The 13591-nt window shown below is 44.6% G+C and overlaps 1 protein-coding gene across 1 annotated transcript; it reads right to left on the minus strand.

Moving 5' to 3' along the window:
* Positions 1–3949: 3949 nt before the first annotated feature.
* LOC103535587 (fibrinogen-like protein 1) lies at positions 3950–13068 on the minus strand. The gene is made up of 9 exons (XM_008501654.2): positions 13001–13068; positions 12764–12822; positions 11418–11503; positions 9921–10131; positions 8624–8783; positions 6969–7066; positions 6800–6888; positions 5164–5354; positions 3950–4183 (listed from the first exon to the last, which is right to left on the minus strand). Exons 3-9 carry the CDS (start codon positions 11490–11492, stop codon positions 3994–3996), a joined length of 1014 nt encoding a protein of 337 aa, XP_008499876.2. The 5' UTR covers positions 11493–11503; positions 12764–12822; positions 13001–13068; the 3' UTR covers positions 3950–3993.
* Between the last annotated feature and the right edge of the window lie 523 nt (positions 13069–13591).

Below are 13591 nucleotides of genomic sequence, written 5' to 3' on the forward strand. Positions count from 1 at the left end.
CTGGAACCCCAGTTGACAAGAGAGAGAGCTTGGGCCAACGAGAATGACTCAGAGACTTTGCTTGGTGTTTTTCAGGATAAGCATCTCTTAAGGAGGGTTGCAAAGACTGGGGCACTGCTATTGGAAGACAACCAGAGCAGAGGAGATGCTGCCTGTGGACAATGGAGGGAGAGAAGAGAGATTTGGGCAGAGACTATCAGTCTTAAAACAATTCTATAAAAAGCTCAACCCTGCATGCCCTGTAACCCCCCTTGTGGGTGTGAAGGAGGAATTAGCATGTGCTCAGTTTCCTGGCAGTAAACTGCTATCTTTTCTCAGCTGGTTTTCTGAGTGGGTAGATTTCCCAATCTCACTTTTTATTTTTTTTTTAAACAACAGTTTTACAGGGGGAGCAGCCTCCCTGCGCATTAACCAGCTACCAGTGGTAGCCCATGCACAGGTAACCTGGCAGGCGTTTGCCAGAGGGGTTGCTGTGGCAGCCTGGGAGGAGCCAGGCACTCAGCATTTGTCCACCAGAGTCAAGCCCCTGGCTGAGCGGCCTTTTTGATGGGTAAATGTTCTGCAGCTGCTGCTGGAACACGGGATCTGAGCCGCAGGGTGATGTGAGCTCTCCCTTTCCCAGGAGCTGTGCCAGCACCCCATGTTGTTGATGAGGCTCAGCCCTTGGGCCCAGCACAGTGTTTGTACCAGCCATGCCTTCCCCTAAGCTGACAGCTTGATATGTTCCTTAAAGCATTTGAGAACATGTCCACACTTGAGGGCTGATCCAGGGCTAATCAAATGTAATGAGTCCTGAAATTGACTTTAATGAGCTGGAAATCAAGACCTCTGAAACAATTTCTGCTCAGGTTACTTACCACCCTTGTGCTAGGGCAAACTCCACCACATGAAGTGTGTTTGCCTTGAAGCAGGGATCTGTCAGTGTTAGACCTTCGGTGCTGCAGTGTCTGCTTACAGCTGTGGTGAACCTCTCAGCGTGGGAAGCCCCAGAGAAAAAGGAGATCAAACCTACAGGACAGCAACATTCACCAAGCATTTCCCTGTGGGAGTGATTTGAGCTTGACAGTAGCCCTCAGATCAAACAAGTACTTGATTAGTGTCATTTTACCCTGTTTATTAAGGTAAATATGGTTCTGAAACACTTCCCAGGCTTTGCTGTGGAAGGCCTGCACAAAGACCTGTGCACCCTGCATCTTCAGGGGGGTTTTCTGCACCACAGGAGAGCAGAGCAGGGGGAGCCTTGCTCTTAGCTGGACGATGCCTTCTGCAGCCTTGTCTCAGTGCTGGGCTGCCTGCAGAACAGCTACTGTAATGCATCAAATGTACTCAGGTACATCTTGTGTCTAAGACAGCAATGTAGACCACTTTCCTCCCAGCTTGTCAGATCTTGGCCTCTTTCTTTCTCAGAGAGAGGACAAAACTCCGTAACATTGACGCTGCTGGAGGCAGCCCACCTACCTTGTCTGCCCCTCTATATTAGAGGCACTAAGATGATCAGGGGACTGGAGCATCTATCATATGAAGGAAGGCTGAGAGAGCCCAGACTATTCAGCCTGGAGAAGACTGGGAGGAGATCTCATCAATACTTAGGAATACCTAAAGGGCAGGTGTCAGGAGGATGGAACCATCCTCTTTTCAGTCATGTCCAGTGACAGGACAAGAGGCAATGGTCATAAGCTGGAACATAGGAGGTTCAACTGAAACATAAGGAAAAAACTTCTATACTGTAAGAGTAACAGAGCACTGGAACAGGCTGCCCAGGTGGGTGGTGGAGTCTCAGTCTCTGGAGGCAATCAGAATATGCCTGGATGCCATCCTGTGCAGCCTGCTCTAGGTGACCCTGCTCTGGCAGAGGGGTTGGACTGGATGATCTCTAGAGGTCCCTTCCAACCTCTAACATTCTGTGATACTGACACAGGGCAAAACAGGCTCTGCACTCGCTGCTTGTTCACTGGGGAACTGGACTGGGCAGTAGTTGTCTGACTGAGGCCTGTTGACTTTATCTCCATCTTGATACTCCATTATCAGATGGGTTATCGTCTGCCTGGTGGACTGTCAAACCAGTAATGCTGGCCCTTTGATGCCATAGCTGATTTTCAGCATGCAGAGTTGAGCATCACCAGTCTGTAATCTTCACCCTGCTTCCCAGATCCCCTGCTGAAGAATGAGATTGAGCATCATCTGCCAGAAGGCATTAGCTCATTTCACTCACATTTCTCTGTCCTCCCTGCCCTAAGCATTGCATCAGTAGCCACATGGTTATAAGATGCTCAGAGCAATTCCTTATGTTCCCAACATGCAGTTACAACCTTAGACTAACATTTTACCATAGTAAACTGCAGAATTCATGACCAGAAAGGAAATAATAAGTGCTGATTGTTGGCAGCCATTTCTTCACAAGGGCAACCTCATTTCAGAAATTTTCTATGCAATTTTTGTTGCAAGTAGGTGTGTGCCAATGCTTGGGAAGAGGGCAGAAGTGGAGTCTTGCCAGGGCACAGGCTTTAGGAACATGGCTCCTTGGAGTGCTTTGCCTTTGTGTTCTGGTTTCTGGTTTGCAATCATTGGGGTGTCTACGAAGAAGTGATAAGAGGATTTACCTCTTAACAAAGCAGAGGAGCCAAACCACATTTTATACTGAACCTGCACATGACTCTGCATCATCTCCAGGACAGCTTGAGCCATAAAAACTAAACTTACCTTGCAGACCCTCTCAGCTACCCAGGGCAGTGGGTGCAAAAGCACCAGAGACAACCCTAGAATAATGAAATTCTTGCATTATGAGCTTCCTCAAGATTTTAATCTAAATATATGTTCAAGTTCTTACAGTTGAAAGAGAGACAGAAAGAATTAGGTCCTCCTCAGACGTTTTATTTCACACTATGGATATACAATACAAATTACAGTATGTGTAACTAAAAGCAAACAAATGGAAAAGAGCTGCCAGTTAAAAAAAAAATCATTCATTCTACAACATGATAGTTAAATGATCTGCACCAAGCGGATTCTACTGTTCATTTTTAATTGTTGTTGTTAATGGCTCGTGGAAAATAAGTTTTCAGTATTCCATTTCTCTCAGCCATTTGTGTTGCTCTTTCATTTCACTCTGATGAGACAATGAAAGCAATGTGCCTTCTGGTTCAGTCACTTTCTGCTTTCTGATTTCTCTTCACTAACTCAAAGTCGTCAGCTAAATTACACGAGAATGTACAAAGGAGTTATTTTGTAAACTCCTAAGAATATCTGTGTTCATTTTAATTTAGTAAAATCTTCCTAACTCTAATCTGAGGCTTAAATCTGGCTGTCAGCATTGTTTTTGTGTTGATGTTTTTCATTGTGCTGGAGAAGTGGATCTGCAGCAGGAAGCTATTGGCAGTGAGTCCCAGTGTCCATGCTGTCCATGCTGGGGGGGTTTGCTTGGAAGTAGCTTTAGTCTGGATGCACGTCAGCAGCTGGAACATTTCCATCCACTGGTTTGATTTCACACACTCCAGAAGCATTCTGCAACTGAAATGTGGCAATTTGGGACCATAGAGAGAGTTACTTAAAAATATTCTCCTATCCATAACAAAGCACTAAGGAAGGCATGCCAGATGAAGCCAAATTCCCCATCACCTCGTGTTTAATATTATTTTCTCATAACCAAAACACCAACAGTTAAAATTAAGATAAGAGTTAATCCTTGAAGAGCTATCTAAAAGAATCTTGATTGTTCAAGGGCCAGAGATCTTTAACCAAACACTTTCCAATGAAATCCTGAAAACTGCTGAAAAATAAAACAGGTTATTCCATGACTGAAATCTATACATTTTTCATTAAAATGTTGGCTGGATGTGCTCAACCAACCTGTGACATTAGGGTTCAGCGAGTAGGAATAGGTGCAACTCAATTATCACAGTGCAGGTTTGGCAATTGACAGCAGAAGGCAGCTGGCTATTAATGTATGCACTTTTTTTTTCAGCTGGTACTTTTTTCTTCCCAAAGCATCAGGTTTCAGCTGCCCTGAGTGTTCTCACCATCTCCACTTTCACTGTCAACAAAAAATGGAGTCCTGATTTTCATGACTGAGTATTTTAGGGAGTACCACGTCCCATGCCATGTAGACCACACCAGACCATTGTCGTGGGATCCACTGTATCTTCCTGTTCTGTAGTATCTTCCATTGAGGTTTACAGCATGGCACCTTTTAATCAGGTAGAAGAGGCAAAAAAGGGGATAAGGTTTAGTGTGGGAGGGCTTTGCATCATTACAGTGAAGTACAATTTTCACACAACATACATTTAGAAATACCAGGGCGGGATTCCTTGACAGGCTCAGACAGTTACATGTGTCTGCCTGTACTGAACTGATTATTTAAAGTCCTACAGCAGCCTGTGGAGAGCTGGTTAATACGTTTAATGGAGCCCAGAGAAGTCTGAGGATCATCCTGAAGTAAACACCAAGAGTTAGATAATTCAACCTGTTGACTCCTTCAAGTGTATTAACTGGGGCCATGATTCAGTTGCCTGAACAGAGGAGTGTAGTGCAGTTTGGGAGGCTCTAGCTCAAGTGTAAACACGTATTGACAACTAAAAATGCAGATTTTTCTAATTAAGGTAAATCCCACTATAGATGCACATTTTCATAGCTGAAATTTGTACGTGAAGAGAGCCTGGTCAAAGAAGAGGCTCGCCCTACACTGAAGCAGAATCAAACTGAGTGTGCCCATGCTCTTGGGGCTGGTGACCCTGAACCTGAGGATGCTATCTGCTGATGTGCAGGCTGTGCCCAACCAGAAACCATACCATTAGGATTGTTCAGGGGGAGCTCACCCCCTAGACATCCTCTGCCACAGAAGAATGTCCTTGGTACACACTTCAATTATTTCTTTCCTGGGATATAACCCAAAGTTCTTTAAGGAATTTTAATTGGGCACTTTCCCTTCCAGTTAATTTTCCCTTGTGCATTTATTCTGACCTGTTTTCTTAAAATGAATGCAACTTACCCACTTTGCTTCCTAATGAAGCAAGCAGATTGCTTTCCTTTGAGGGTCTGCAAGAGTGAGCACCTTAGATTTGCCATGTGCCCACAGCAACCCCCAGCTGGTGTAAGGCAGGCAACTCCTCTCAGCTGTACAAGCACCCACACCCTATGCATCCGAGACCTCTCCACTGCTTTCCATACCTGTTAAACCACCAGCCACCCTCGTTCTCTAATGCACAGTTGCCTGCCAGGAACCGATCATGATCCTTGTCAGATGTGGTGAACTCCATCCCTCTGTGTGAAGCTGACCACTGATCTTCAAAATTGCTCCCGCCAGACAGAGCGTCGCCAGCGTTGCCAGAGTAAGTGCCAAACCACAGCCTGTAATTGTCCTACAAGAATATGGGAAATGTGTCTTAGATACCAACTCTTTCTGTCCTCTCACACATTTCTGAGGTAAAATTTGCTCTGGCCATTGTATCCCCTGTCAAAGGTGTGACTATTGGAGTCAAGGGTGGCTTTTGGCCCCATGCTTTAGAGGTCCTAGTGTAGATCACTATGGGATTTAAACTTCCAGAAGGAATTGCTAATTGCTGCTGCTGCCACAAGGGGCTTCAGGCATCACTGTCTTTCAATAACCATTCAATAACCAATCAATAACCATTTGATACACTATACAACAAGCTGGAAGGCTCTTCCTAGCTCACCAAGAACGACTTGCTAGGAAATTTTGCCAAGTAGTTGCCTTCATAAACTGATCGATCTTTTGATCAGTTTATGAAGGCAACTACTTGGCAAAATTGTTCAGCAAGAATAACTCCTTAGGAATTTTGCTCCTCTGAGAACAAGAAGCCATCTGATTTCTAGCTAAATGGCTCTGTCGTGGTAGGAATACTTAGAATAATAGTTCTATTGTGCACAGCTAACATCTAAGGGACATTTAGTATGAGATGGGTGATTCATTTTGTGGTTTGGGTTTTTTCCTGTCATCATATTACATTTGTGTTTATGAAAAACAGCAATATGGCATTAAAATGAAGCTGTTCAAAATTTTGTAAGAAAACTAATTGCAAACTGAGCATATTGCCTACATTTTGGAGCCATGATGGAGTTGGAACTAGAATGGTTTCATGGAATGGAACTCATGTTCTTGGGTATTGGGGCTGTGTGGTGTTCAAGCCTGCAAAGAACAGCACCTGCACAAGGCAGGACATTATCTAAAGCTAGAAAGCAAACATGAAAATACAGGGATGTGTCTGCCTTTGGGCTGTCTGTCTGCAGCACTAAGTGTAGTGCTGAAAGTACTTCTCTTCAAGACAGGAATTTAAAACGGATCTTTCAAACCTTTTATTAGAGTTTGCTCTTTTCTTTTAAAACAAAGTAGAGAGGGCTTGTTCTGGTGATTGTCTTTTATGTGATAGCCTGAAACACTCTCCTAGCAAGTAGGAGAATATGGTTCAGTTTCCTTGCAGAGGTTCAAACCCTTATCTGCTTCCCCATGAACTACTTTTTTAGCAATGAGCAGAGGCAAATGCCATTGGGAAACCTTGTGCCCTGTGGCAGAAAGGTGCCCTCAGTGCAGCAGCAGAGTCAGCAAGAGAGCACATGATCCTGTCACCCAGGGGCTTGGGCACTCCATGGCTGTGAGGAAGATGTCCCAGGCTCACATCCCTGCTCCCAGGGCTGTTTGTCATTCAGTCAAATCAGGAACCCCAGGGAACCAGAGGAGGTAATTTTTTCAGAGCTGTAATTACAACCCTGCTACTGAAGTCTGATGTTGCACATGCCCCACTCTTACAGATACAACAAGCAAATCAACACTCTCTCCATTTCTTACCTCCTCATTTGCAAGCTGAAAATTTTCATAGACTGCATAACGTCTTTCACCATGCCAGTCCATCAGGTCAATCTTTAATGAGCTCTCTCCTAAACACAGAGCAGTGTCATGTTAAATGAACCATCTCACCAGAATTAGAAAGAAATCTGTGGAAGAAAAATATTTGCACCTCTAGCAAGCAGGTCATAAATGTGGTCATTGCCAAGCCAGTATTCATCATTCTTGCCCTGGAATTTCCCAAATCCCAGTTTGTAATCATCCCATTTCCTGCAGTGAGATACAAATATCAATTTCAGCACGTGAAGGAATTAGACAGTTTGTGAGACTTGGCTGTGATAACATCTAAAACTTCAGCTGCACATCTATACATTGTTTTCTAAAAGCATCTGAATCATTGCAAGCTGAGCTGAGATTTGTCACTTTGCCTTAGAATTAAACACAACTCACAGCTTACTACTTCTGCTAAACTTGTGCACACACACATATTGGGTTCAACCCTTCAAGCTGCCAGATGCAGTGCTCACAGAGTGAGATTGTCATTTGGATGGGAGGGAAAAGCAGCAGCTGTCACATTGGTCTTCAGCAAAACATCTGATACTGTTCTTCAGCAAGTCTTAATTCTCCTGGCTGGATGTTAATGTTGCTGTCTAAAATATGCTACAGTCTTGGATGTATGATGTGGTATGATGAAGAATCAGAAACTGAATAGAATCTGCTAACAAGAGCTTCAAGATGAAGTTAAAAGGAAAATAACTAGTTCTGTTTTGTGCTCCCATTTCACCTAAACCTGTTTTTGATTCTTTGACCACTCTCACCTCTGTTGTTTGCAGAATAACTTTGGATGTGGCAACTTGCCCTTCAAATATATATACTTATTTTTCATCAGCATTCTCTGGTTTCACCTTTCTAAGAGGAATCTCCTGCTGTTACATTCTTTTCATAATCTCAGTCTCTCAGAAGCTTCTTGGTTGTTTCTGTGCTACCTTTCACACTCACCAATATTTCCTGTGCATCAACATTTCCAGTTTTCCTAACTGTGTTTATTCCCTTTCTCGTATCCTTACTAGGGATCTTAATTCTTCCTGGCCTTCATACTTGTCAGGGCTCATCTTCAGGATGTTTTTTGTTCATTTGTGCTGAGAGCTGAATGAACATGGCTAGAGAGCTAGCATTGCCTGGGCAAGCCAGGTTAGAGCTAGTTGAGGTAGCTTAGCAATGGATTGAACTCACTGTAAGACACCAGACACGTAGACATGCCCTGGATTTGTGTGCTGCGATAGCAAATAAATCTCTGTGAGGTTGTTTCTTCTTTACTGTGCTCCCAGAGCATCTCTCCTTGTTGAGATTTCCAGGTGAAAGTCACCTCTCTGGGACTCTGCACAGAGAAAGGACTGTCTGGACCAGTGGTTTGGCATCTTTTTGAATCATCTTAAGAAGTAAATTAGTGTTACACCACGCTGAACATAATTTCTGATATGAAAACTGATAAGATGGGTCTCAATTTATGTGCTGGCATCAGGTACCTGTCAATCTGCAGCCTCTGACAGTCTCCAATAATGATAAAACAGACACACATTGTGCAGGGAGGCCATGGGAAAGGAATTATAGGTTCATTTTGAAAATGGCCTCCTGGTACTAACATGTACCCCCTCCTTGTACTGATGCACAGAGTTATTGCCATTAAAGCTACTTTGCATCCTTCTTGATCCATCTGTGATTCTGTGATTCTTCTTAGATGCTGGAGTTTGGCAGGCAGCAGGATTAAGGGTGGGAGCTGGGGGCCTGACCCCAAGCCCTGCTGATGCAGCCATGGTGTGTACCCACCTATTGAAGTTCTCCCTGCCATTACTTCTCCTCTGGATGACAGTCCAGCCCCCACCATCAGACATGTCACAGTATGCCAGGAAAGGCTCTTGGTCTGCTCTGGGCCTGATCCTGTAGTAGCCACTTTTGGTCTTCTTCCCATTATATACTGCAGAGCAATCTAGGCAGAATGGGATCCATTTGTTAAATGGAGTTGGGGAAATGAATGGGGAAGCAAAGGGGTATGTGCAGCCAAGAGAAGACATTGCTGGGAGGTTGTATGAGACAGGGACACTCAGTCAGCCCATGGAATAGCTCTGCAAGACCCACAAAGCCAAAGCAAATCGCTGAGTAATGTTCTAGCAGTGATGGTTTGCAAACTGCTGGGCCTGATGTAGAGCAACAAGACTTGAAAACCTCGACAGCCATGCCCTCTGAGGGAGCCATTCCCAAATCTTTGGTGAGGTGCAGCAAGGCTGTAGCTCAGGCTGGGGCTATAGCATGGGAATGATCCAGGACCAGGACTAGTACTATCAGCAAGGTCATTGTGGGGAGGCTACTGTCCATGTGGAAGGCAACCTCAGCTGTACTTCAAATTGGACCAGGGCCCAATTTGAAGTACAAAATTACAAAAGTACAGGCCCCAAAATTTCTAAAGCAAGAGGATAAGCTCCTGTGACCAGCTCTAGCAGGGCTGTATCAAGAAGAGTGCCTTTCAAGACCTCAGTGCTTCATACTTTCAATGTAAAGCCATGAAGAAGAAAATCGTGGCCACAGGTCACTATTCCAGTTCTGACTATTTTCTTAAAGTGACACCAAGAAACAGAGTGTGCCCACCTTTTGCTGTGTCTCTGAAGTGATGGAGGAGCCAAGAAACAGGGAGGCTGGGCTTCTCCAAAGAGGTTTCAGTGCCCACAGCTAAACCAAGTACTCTGGGCTCCAATAAACAAGTGGGGAAAGAAAAATGGGCTCAACAAGAGCAAGACCCATCCCTTCCTAAAGCAGGTATCTAAAGGAGGTCTGTTGGAACACATCTGAAAGGTGCCTGTTCCTCTCTGTGCCAGGTCAGAAGCCCAGCTTCAGGTATCTGGGGTGTAGTTGTCTGTAGCTTGGCCAGCTGACACCAGGGAATATCTTCCTGTACTAGGGCCACCACTTTTCCCTTCTCCTTTCCGTATCTGACTGCATTTTAAAACACAATCCACTCTAAAAATTCTAATACTTTTAGCGGAAATAAAGTGCTACACATGGGGCACTCCAGGGAGAAATAAACATTATGGCAAGCTAAGATTTCCACATATGCTACTCCAAACTGTACCTTCATCATAGACTATCAAATTTCCACTGGTTGTGGGTAAAAGCATCCCATGCTGCACAGTCCTGTTGCCTGAGAACAGCCCACTTTTTGTTCTATGGTAAGTGTTTTCCAGGATGTCCTTCAGTTGCAGGTCATACAAGTAAAGCAAGTCTTGAAGCTCTTTTAACCTTTGTCTTAATTTACTGTTGTCTAGGAGGCAGATATCTTTTTCCTGTGGGGAAAATAAAACAAAAAAAAGCCTAGGTTTCAGTCAGTGGTAAGAAAAGTGAGACAAAGAGAAAATCTGTCTTCTCTTGATCCTATCGTGTCACGTTTCCTCTGTGGATCAGGATGGTTTGATGATGGTGTCCCTCTGGGATACATGAACCATGCACAGCACAGGTTGTGGAGTTGAATTCAGTGGAAAAGGGGTTTCCATAATGATCTTGTGCTGCACAGAGCATCCCAGAAAATGATCACATACACAGATAATTACTTTGGACAAAAATCATTCATCTTGACTCCCATTTAGTGAAGTTAAAGGGAGTGTTTGCAGACTATGAAACTGCTCAGGGTGGTAAGAAGGGGAAAAACTGGCTCTTGCACTGCAGCCAGGCCAGAGCAGTGAGGTTTCAAAGACATCTTCTTGTAAAACTGGAAGATAAAAGAGCAAGTATTAGGTGCAAATCAGCAGAAAGCAGTGAGACTACCAGGATCAGCAGAGTAACTTCAGAGCTGCCTTACCATAACCAAGACCAGAATCAGGCCCACACAGATTGGGAGAAATACTTTCAGCCTGTGGCTGGTGCTACTCCATTAAAAACATAACAAAACGGAGCAAAATCTCTTCTGAGACAATCAAGCAAATCCATGCAGTAAGAATCAGTTGCTATTTTTGCTCTGAGCAATCTGGCTTGAGTGATACCAGGTCAGGACTCGTTTTAGCATAAACAAAAGGAGTTGCTCAGGACAGCAGGCTGATGAGCATGCTGAAACATGGCCCCCCAGCTGCCTCCTCCTCCTCCTAGGCCTGTTGGTTTTCCTCTAAAGAGGATTTACAGGCTGGAGGCACACAGAGACCTAGCTGCAGACAGCCCCAAGCTGGCCAAACTCTTCCTCTGTACTTCCTCGGGATGACCCAAAGAGTAATTTGCTGATGAGAACATTGCCTCAGACTACACCAACCATTTTTTCCTTTTCCTTCTTTTTAAATCATTATGAATAAATGCAGCCAGTTTTCCATGAGGGAATGGAGCAGAGTATTTCTTCAGTGGCCATAAAATAACTTTTTTCTTTTTTTTTTTTCTTTTAGGGTGTTTTGTTTCTGTTTTTAATTCTTGGTAGTGTCAATCCATCCTGTAATGCCATGAAAACCCCATATTATCACGACCACCAGTGACCTTCCTTTAGGTGCAGGCAGGCAAATTTTTGCTCTGCTCTTGCAGAGGGGAGCAGCTACCTCTGCATGTCTGGGAAGGATAAACCACTGAGGAGTTGTACTGGTTAAGAGATACGCACCGGCAGCCTGGGTGCAGGTGAACTGAAGCTGACCAGGAAAAGGAGCAGCAGCAACCAGGGCATCATCATGCTCATTTTTTTATCACCTGAAAAGAAGCATTGACAGGCTGCACTGAAGGTTTATTTAATTCCTCTCATAACTCAACCACCCCTCACAACCATGTTTAATTCCCCTGAAAAAATGCTGCAACGTGTTAAGGGGTTTGCTTGAAACTGCAGGCGGGACAAAATTGGTGATGTGGATCCCTAAAATCCATGTTAAGGAGAAGCTGAAGCATCAGTACAGTGTGCTGACAGAGTGACCCAGGCTCTTGCTTCCCTGGAGAAATAAATACTCAGTGCAACTCTCTGGCAGCCTCTGCCCTTTCTCTCATGTGCCCACACAGAAAGGAAGTTACTCAGCAGTAATGTCTCCTTGGAGCTCTCCTTGCCAAACTGGTCAAAATCACACAGTCTTTATTCAGCCCAAAGTTCCCAAAGCTAAAAGGAATTTTGCCTTCTGGCTGAGTGAGTGCAGGCATTGCCCCTCATCAACCCATGGAACAGTCTGTCAGGGTGGGATTCCCTTTGGGGTGGATGGCAGAAGTCACACATAGGACAGAGTGGGCATGGGTTTGTGCTTGAATTTCAGTCAGGGATGTCTTTGTGGAGCCAACCTGCCCCAGCATACAGATGCCTTGCAGAGATATTGCAGAGTCTTGGCTAGAAAAAATGCTAAGGGACTGCCACAGGGAACATGCAGCTGAACATGAGCAAACAGTACACACTGTTCACAATGTGCTTGCATAGTGCTTATTAAATAAATAAATAAATGAGAAAGAATTAAAAAAATCTGTAAAATAGGCTGAAATTAACTCCCCTGCTTTCACATCTGGAAGTGCTGCTGGAGCTTGGCTACTGAGCTCCATGCCTGCAGCTTTGTTTCAGCTTAGTTTCAGCTAGGGCTCTATTAGCATCCCCGCAGTGGCTGATGCTTCCAGAGCCAGCAAAGCCACTCTGACAGGGGACCTCTCAAGCCAAGCTGGGCAGGCAGAGCCCAAAGCAAGCTGAAAAAAGACGTGCCCTGTGAAAGTCACCCATGAAAGCTGTCATGCAAGCAGGTGCCCCAACATGCAGCATTTTTTCAGCTCATACAGAGACAGTCAGCGCATTGCCCCTCAGAGCCCTGCTGGAGGCTGCAGCATCAGCACCGAGGTCAGCCGGGCCCTATAGCATGTGGGTGGAGGCAAAAATCTAACAGGAAGGATAGGTTTGAGTGATGGCTCTTGAAAACCAGGCAGAGAAGACCAGAGGGAAAGCAAGCAACTTCATTTATACCTTTACCAACACGTATTAAATGCACATACCTATAACTCGTCTTCCCTTCAGAGCTCGTCCTGGGAAGTTTATCTCCCTCAGAAGTCAACTGCAAAAGGAAGTGATCATAAACCTGGCTGTGCTTCTGGGCATTGGTGAGATTTTCTTCTCCAGATGGCCCACATCAAGCATGCAAATGTTTCACAGCACTAGGCAGTTCCACAGAAAAGACACTCGCAATTCCTTGCAGGAAGGAGCTGCCCAAACTCCGGGTTATCTGTTCTTACCCAATTCTTATCCTGCTTCTTCCCAGTGAGGATAAACAACAGCTGGGTTTCTGTCCCCAGTGCTCTCCCAAGAAGAGGGGCTCTGCTGGGTGCACACCATTACCCACCTTATTTGACTAGGAAGCTCAACCAAGACTGACTTTAAGTGTTTATATGAATCACTCAGACTAATGCTCCCTGTGGGAGTTTTATCTCACTTTTAATACAGCCAGGTTCATTTCAGGAAGTCCTGCAAAGTGGAACCATTCAGCATTCCTTTTTTTTGCTGTTTTATCTGGTTTATGTGTAGAAGCACAGCACAGCTGCAACACCAAAGGAGCAGCAAAATTGAAGCAAGAAGCAAACACGGGGCTATTAAGCAAGATTTGCTAGTCAACTAAAATCTCAGGAGGTTTGCAGTTGTGTAACTCTCCTCTGAGCTGGATGATTAAATTTACTGGTTAACACAAACAACACATTTGTGGAAGAGAGAAAAAAAAAATACCCAAGCAGATGGGTGCCTCCCTTTGCATTATGGCCAAGGAATTACAGATTATTTTATGGACAACAGCAGGAATGTTCTATTTTTCAGAGCTGTGTTCAGAGGAGAGA

Source organism: Calypte anna, chromosome 1 (assembly GCF_003957555.1).
Source record: "Calypte anna isolate BGI_N300 chromosome 1, bCalAnn1_v1.p, whole genome shotgun sequence".
Taxonomy (NCBI): domain Eukaryota; kingdom Metazoa; phylum Chordata; class Aves; order Apodiformes; family Trochilidae; genus Calypte; species Calypte anna.